The sequence below is a fragment of the Temnothorax longispinosus genome, chromosome 8, assembly GCF_030848805.1.
Source record: "Temnothorax longispinosus isolate EJ_2023e chromosome 8, Tlon_JGU_v1, whole genome shotgun sequence".
NCBI classification, from domain to species: domain Eukaryota; kingdom Metazoa; phylum Arthropoda; class Insecta; order Hymenoptera; family Formicidae; genus Temnothorax; species Temnothorax longispinosus.
In genome coordinates, this window is record NC_092365.1 from 9021436 (window position 1) to 9029346 (window position 7911).

General features: G+C 38.8%; 1 protein-coding gene across 1 annotated transcript; it reads right to left on the reverse strand.

Moving 5' to 3' along the window:
- Window positions 1-482: 482 nt before the first annotated feature.
- Window positions 483-1663, reverse strand: LOC139818016 (putative nuclease HARBI1). Its single transcript, XM_071786413.1, has one exon. The coding sequence runs from the start codon at window positions 1646-1648 to the stop codon at window positions 1010-1012; it is 639 nt and encodes a 212-aa protein (XP_071642514.1). The 5' UTR covers window positions 1649-1663; the 3' UTR covers window positions 483-1009.
- Between the last annotated feature and the right edge of the window lie 6248 nt (window positions 1664-7911).

Here is a 7911-nt window from a genome sequence, read left to right on the forward strand (position 1 = left end):
AATCGTGGAGTCAACAGGACGTAACAACAGGTTCTCCGAGATTTATTGTCTAAAAATAAGTAAATACTACGTTTTTAAAGATATTTTAGTATGTATAATCAAGAAATATTCAAGATATTCAAGAAAAGTATTTTTTACATAGATATAAGATTAATGGAAATGTTGACTATTTCATAAATGTTTTTCAGTTTGCAGTTTATAAATATTAAGAGTTCAAAAACTGACCAAAGACAAAGTATTGATATGTAAGAATGTGATATAAGAATATTTTATTTTAGTTCTTACAACGTGTAATAGTTACAACGTGTTTAGTTTTTCCAAGTTATCTTTTTTTAACTATTACGAAAAATAAGACTGAAATATAACAAAAATATTAATATATTAAGTTTATTTTACCACAATATTTAAGAAATGTATATGAAAGTATATGGGATATACATTATGTGATGAAGTTGTGATAAATAAAATAAGAAATATGCTGGTGAAACAATTATTTTATTACCATCGTTAGTAATTATATATAATGTTATATAATATTATAACAAAAATTAAATACACGTAACGCAATAATAAAGTTACCAAAGTAATTATGTTTAAAATATATACATATCGGCGTTTATGTACTTCCTATGCTCTAGGTATTGTAACATCGAAAATATAGAGCGTTCCATTTAGCGATTCAATCCGAACCTGAGTCAAACTGAATGAATCAGAGTTTCTTATTTCCATCCACAGATCAGATCGCTAAATCGTTAACGTTATTATATAGTCAAATACATCATGTCGTCTGTACATTCGTACGTATATCATGACTGTGATTATTCAAGAAATCAGCAACGTAATCAACACTTATGATGCACAAGTATATTATATTTAATGTCTCTCATCGAACATTTAAAATGTTGCTCTGACAGAGAATGGAAATACATTAACACTGATCTGAATATTTTATATAGATTGCAATGTCTTAATGGTTCTAATACGAATGCATGCACATTAAAACACAAATTTAAATCAAATCAAGTGCTAGACGATCACGTTTCATCTGTCCTAACAATCTTGTTCTGTTAACATTATCAATACATTGCTCAATTGGAAATAATACTTCTTCGTGATCATAATAATCGAGTACATCATTTCTGTCTATACACAAATTGTGCAACACGCAGCAAGATATAATGAACTTAGCCATAGATATCACAGACCACATATCTAGTCTCGTCAATTGTCGAAACCTGCCTTTTAAGAGCCCAAATGTATTCTCAATTCTAACTCGCGCACGACAAAAATTATTATTAAAATTAGCTTGCACGGGTGTCAAATGCCCATTGTAAGGTGTCAATAGATTTACAGATATTGGATACGCCGCATCACCAATGATATGATATTCATCACCCATTGTACATATCTTATCCTTAATGAACGACATATCATACACGCGAGTATCATGCATTTTACTACTTACTCCAGTAAAGGCATCTATAAATCGTCCTTTTGCATCACATATACCTTGTAGAGTGAGAGCAGTTTCGTCGTGTCTATTAACATATGTATGACGAATTTTTTTTGCAGGCGTTCGAATCGGGATATATGTGCCATCTATACACCCTATAATTCTATCTGAAGAGAATATCGCAATTGTGCGCATACAAATGGTAACGGTGTTACAAACATACGCATGCGCGCATTCCAGAATGATAGAGGAGCCGAAGCGCCGACTCACTCTCGATCGATACGCGAACGTGTGAACATATAGATTTTAGATCCGCTCCTGTACTCTGCTTTGCCTGAATAAATTCTAACTTTAATACTGCAATACCTCTCGCTACACTGACATAACTACAGGTTATGGGCCCAGTGACCACGCGACGTGTTCGGTTTAAAAGTGAATAGGCTGGGATTGAAAAATGGCAAACAGTGATAACGTGCAGTACAAGATTCCGTTGTTTGACGGAACAAATTTTGGAAGCTGGAAGTTTCGGATGGAGACCCTCCTGAACGAGCTGGAGCTCCTTGAATACACGGAGAAGGACTGGACGGAAGGAGTGATGATACGGGAGGAGGACGCGCCGACCACGAGGGCCACAAAGGAACTACAGCGGGCTAAATGCGAGACTGCTGATAGGAAGTGTCGTTCGCAAATCGTTCAAAGGATCGCAGACAGTCACTTGGAATATGTGAGAGACTGCAAATACGCTCGCGATATGTGGAATGTGTTAGTTACGACGTTCGAGAGGAAAAGCATCGCAAATCAGCTGCTTTTAAGAAAGAGACTACTCCTGATGAAATTCGATCCGAACGGTGACACGCTTGCAAATCACTTTCTGAATTTCGATAAAGTGATTCGGGAACTTCGATCGACGGGCGCAACACTCGAGGAAACGGACCTGGTGTGCCATCTTCTATTAACGATGCCGGCGGAATACAATCAAGTTGTCACGGCGATAGAGACATTATCGGCGGAAAAATTGACGATTGCCTTCGTGAAAACTCGTCTGCTCGACGAGGAAGCAAAACGCACGGATCGGGGAAAAAAGAAGCATTCAGTGGAACCTGCAAATGCGTTCTCGGCACGGAAAGGATCCTCGGGCTGGAGGCCGTCGAGAGGCGGAGGAAATAAGTCTAAAGTACAGTGCCACAAGTGCGGGAATTACGGGCACGTGCGCGCGGAATGTAAGAAGCCTGAAAAACACGCGAACTCGAAAGCAAACACGGCGGTCGGCTCGTGCGATCACGACGAGGACGGTTGCCCGGAATCGTGTTTCATGGCTCACACGGGTGATCGGTGTTGTGATGTGTGCGGAAAAATGCGGTCGGCTAACGCGGCGGTCATTTCCACAGAGGACAAGGGAAACAATTTTTGTTTCACGGCACGTGCGGGTGGAACTACAGAGGATTGGGCTCTGGATTCAGGTGCCACGGAGCATCTTGGGAACGGAAATCTACCAATAAAAAATGTAAAACCACTGAAACACCCAGTGTCGATACAACTCGCGAAGACAGGAAGCACGCTCAAAGCGGAAAAGTGCGGAGAAATCGTGGTTTGTTGCTCAGTGAACGGGCGGAAGAACGCAGTAACTATTAAAAATGTTTTAATTGTGCCCGGTTTGGAACATAACTTACTGTCTGTGAGGAGACTCGAGCAAAATGGATATCGAGTAGCATTCGAGAACGGAAAAGGAACAATAGAAAAACACGGAAAAGTGGCAGCGGTTGCAACTATCTCGGACCGGAATTTGTATGTATTAAATTTGCACACGGAGACGGCGTTAATCGCGGAGAGTTTGGAAACGTGGCATCGACGTCTCGGGCACTTAAGCTACGAAAGTCTAAGGAAATTGCCAGCGATGGTCGACGGAATGGAATTAAATTCCAAGGAAACGTCACAAAGTGTCTGTCGAGTGTGTGCTGAAGGAAAACTAGCGAAATTACCGCATAACCATTCGCGAAAAAGGACCACGAGACCATTGGAGTTAGTCCACAGCGATTTGATGGGACCGATGAAGGAATCATACGACGGATTTCGTTACGTGATGACCTTCACGGACGATTACACGCATTTTGCAGCAGTGTACATGCTCAAGACAAAAGCGGAGGCATTTCGTTACTTCAAAGTTTACGAGGCAATGGCAACAGCCAAGTTTAACTGCAAAATTAGCAGGTTTCGATGTGACAACGGACGCGAGTATCTCTCGAATGAAATGAAGAGATATTTTGACGAGAGAGGAATCCTGTATGAACTGACGATTCGATACACCCCACAGCAGAACGGGGTGGCGGAAAGGCTAAATCGAACTCTGTGTGATCGAGCTCGATGTCTTCTAATTAATGCTAATATGAGCAAAGGATTCTGGTCAGATGCAATAAGGACGTCAGTGTACTTAATAAATCGGAGCCCGACATGTGCATTGAGAGGAGGAATACCGGCCACACTCTGGTACGGGAATAAGCCGGATCTGCGAAAATTAAGAGTGTTTGGCTGCATCGCACATCTGCGACTCCCTCAAGCATTAATTCATGGCAAGTTCGAGGCCAGAACTGTGCCTTGCAAACTGCTGGGTTATGTGACGAACGGCTACAAACTATGGAATCTACGAGAAAATAAAGTAGAATACGGTCGCGACATACAGTTCGACGAGAACAGATTTGAATTGGAATGTGTCGAACCGGAATACTGGCTGCCAACGATGAAAGACGAAATTGAGAGTGACGACATCATTGAAATTTCGGAAGATGACTCGGAGGTGTTTGAGGAGGCGGACGATCAGGACAAGGACGACGAGGTAATTGGAGTGAGGCCTGAAGGTCCTCAAAATCAAGCTGCAGTCCAACGTCGTACGAGTTCCAGAACAAGCGCCAAGCCAAAACCAAATTATGTAGTGCTAGCCTTCAACGCGGAGGCCTATGTATCGGATGTTCCAGAGAACTACGGCGAGATCGACTCCAGGGACGACAGGGACGAGTGGATGGAAGCAGTGAAGGAAGAAATCGACGCTCTCAACAGGAACAAGACATGGACTTTGTGTGAGTTACCTCCGGGTAAAAAGGCCATTGGTAGTCGGTGGGTCTTTACGACCAAAAGTGCAAGTGCCGGGCAGTGTGAACGAAAGAAAGCGAGACTTGTAATAAAAGGTTGCTCGCAACGACCCGGATTTGACTTTGACGAGACGTACGCGCCGGTGGCACGACTCACAACCTTGCGTGCGTTTTTGAGTGTGGCAAATGCGCGGAATTTGAATGTATGTCAGATGGATGTGAAAAACGCGTTTCTGCATAGCGAACTCAGCGAAGAAGTTTACATGAAAATACCTGAAGGGGTCGAATCGAAGGGTAACCAAGTTTGTAAATTAAACAGAGCCTTGTATGGTTTGAAACAGGCTCCTCGCGCCTGGTATGGGACCTTCAACGCTTTCATGAAAACTTTAGGCTTGAGAAATTCGGTCGCTGATATCTGTTTGTACATAGGAATTTTCGGGAAAGTATATGTTTACTTACTATTGTACGTTGACGATATCTTAATTACGGGGAATTGCGAAAAGAAAATCAAAGAGATTATTTCGGCTATGAAAACTAGATTTCTAATGAAAAACTTAGGAGAAGTAAAGCATTTTTTAGGTATTGATATTACTTGGACTAGCGAAGGTGTTTACTTGACACAGGGCACCTATCTACGTAAACTGCTAGCAAAATTCGGTATGAGTGATTGCAAGCCAGTACGTACACCGATGGAACTTAATTTCATGAGAGACGAGAGTAAGGAGAGAATGAAAGAAAAGTGTCCATATCGCGAATTAGTAGGATGTTTAATGTATCTTACGCAAACGACTAGACCTGATATTAGCTTCGCGGTAAATTACCTGAGTAGATTTCAAAATGAGCCTTTAGAAAAGCATTGGAAAGGTTTGAAAAGAATATTGCGTTATATTCAAGGGACTTTAGACTACGGATTGTTTTATAAAAAAAATAATCTAAATAAAAGCCACTCACTTGTAGGCTTTGCGGATGCCGACTGGGGTAACGGGGAAAACAGAAAGTCAACTTCTGGGTTTGTTTTTCAATTATATGGAAACACAATATCCTGGGGGACAAGAAAACAAAACACCGTAGCACAATCGTCAACAGAAGCGGAGTATGTGGCGTTGGCTCATTGCTCAAATGAATATCTTTGGTTGCGAAACTTACTGAGAGAATTCGATGTAAAGAATGTAACTCCAACTCTGATCTTTGAAGACAATCAGTCAGTGATTCACTGTTTGAAACGTTGGGAGCATAAACGTTTAAAACACATTGATATTAAATACAACTTTGTAAAAGAATTAGTAGAAACGAATATAATTGAAGTTCAATATGTGCCAACCAACGATCAAACAGCTGATATCATGACTAAAGCGTTAGGCGGAGATAAATTTATAGCAATGTGTGAAAAACTGGGTTTGACCTGTAAAGCGTAGAGACTTTAATGTAAATTGAATTTGTTTCACAGTTGAGTTTTTTTTTGGTGCACAAATTGAGGCGGAGTGAAGAGAATATCGCAATTGTGCGCATACAAATGGTAACGGTGTTACAAACATACGCATGCGCGCATTCCAGAATGATAGAGGAGCCGAAGCGCCGACTCACTCTCGATCGATACGCGAACGTGTGAACATATAGATTTTAGATCCGCTCCTGTACTCTGCTTTGCCTGAATAAATTCTAACTTTAATACTGCAATACCTCTCGCTACACTGACATAACTACACTATCGATTTCACATATATTTCGAAATTCTCGTGCATTTTCTTCACGTTCTTGTCTTGTAGCAGGAAATCGGATTATATTTGGAGCTAAGTTAATTAAAAAGTTTACAACTCTTTTTATTACAAAATGTACTGTAGCAATTTGCATGTCAAAGCGCTCTGCTACACTCCTTATTGTTGTTTTATTTGCTGCAAACCTATACATGACAAAGTGATTTATTAAACAGTATTGTTTAAGATTTTATGTATTTATAATATACAAATACATAAGAAATGTAATGTACCATAAAAAAACTAAAATATGTTCTTTTGGTGTTTTCTTCTTCCTTCCATGAAGATTCTTAGGATAATACTCGCTTCTTTCAAATAAATAAATAATATGTTCACATGTTCCTCGTGATAATCTGAAATGGGCTTCAAACTAAAACTTTTCATGAAATAATAAGTAATTTACATTAGATTTAATAAGTAATTTACATTAGACTTCAACAAATTTTATATACAAATACCTCTTCCTCACTTAATTGATCAACGACATTGGTAATATAGTGCTTTATTCGAGGTTTTTTTCTGCCTTTTAATAACCATATATATTCTATTTCTTCATCAGAACTATCTGATGAAAAAAATGCTAATTCATATGCTGCAAGTAGTCTTCCTAAACCTTCACTCCAATTATCTTGCGTAGTAGTTGTTGCTTATTACATGGCATTTGATCTTGTAAAATAAAATAATTTGATTATTTCTATGTACAATTTCTCTACAGTTTAAAGATTTTGATATAAAACATCCTAATTGACACAGAGCATCAGTTACATATATTACACATGGTATTATATTGCACTTACACATTGTTGAATGCAAAATTTTTACATAGATGCAATGTAACTAATTCTTTCTGTTGACTAGAATGTATATAAATATAAATAGCTTACCATTATCAACAGCTGAGGATGATGCATTGCTCGTTGTCTGTAGAAATTTTAAGGTAGTGTTTCCTGCAAAGAAAATCAATTTCATATCATTGATAGTAAATAATGGCTCATTGGCATTAAATTATCCTTTTCCATCTTTTAAATATCATATTTTTACAAAATACTTAACATCTCTATCTACTTGCTCGCATAAAATACCTTGGGCTGTTTTTATCATTTCTCCATGTTCATCCCGAACTATTTTCATGTTTGCCTTCTTACTATAATCTGTAAAAATAATCAATAGTTGGAGTTTATTATAATTTTTAGCATCAAAACTGTTATAACATGTCAAAATAGATTTTTTGCAAAATGTGTGTCACACATCTGGTTAAGTGATAATTTCTGCGATTTTATTGACAGAATATCTGCAGCGATTAAAGTATCTGCCATTCTTCGCAACTATTTCTATATACGTGCAATAACAAAGCTTGTGCGGTTTATGTCGCTAATCCATCATATTAATGTTACATTAGGTTAAGTCGACATGAAACACCGATAAAACGCGAATACTAACGCTACTAGATTTATCGTAATATTGCTATTTACAGATTACTTACCTGAACGTCTCAATTCACTCATTTTTTCATATATTCTTACTAGCTGGTTACCCGGGCTTCGCCCCGGAGGACATATGTAATCAGACAGGCAAATAGTCTCTCTCTCTCTCTCTCTCTCTCTCTCTCTCTCTCTCTCTC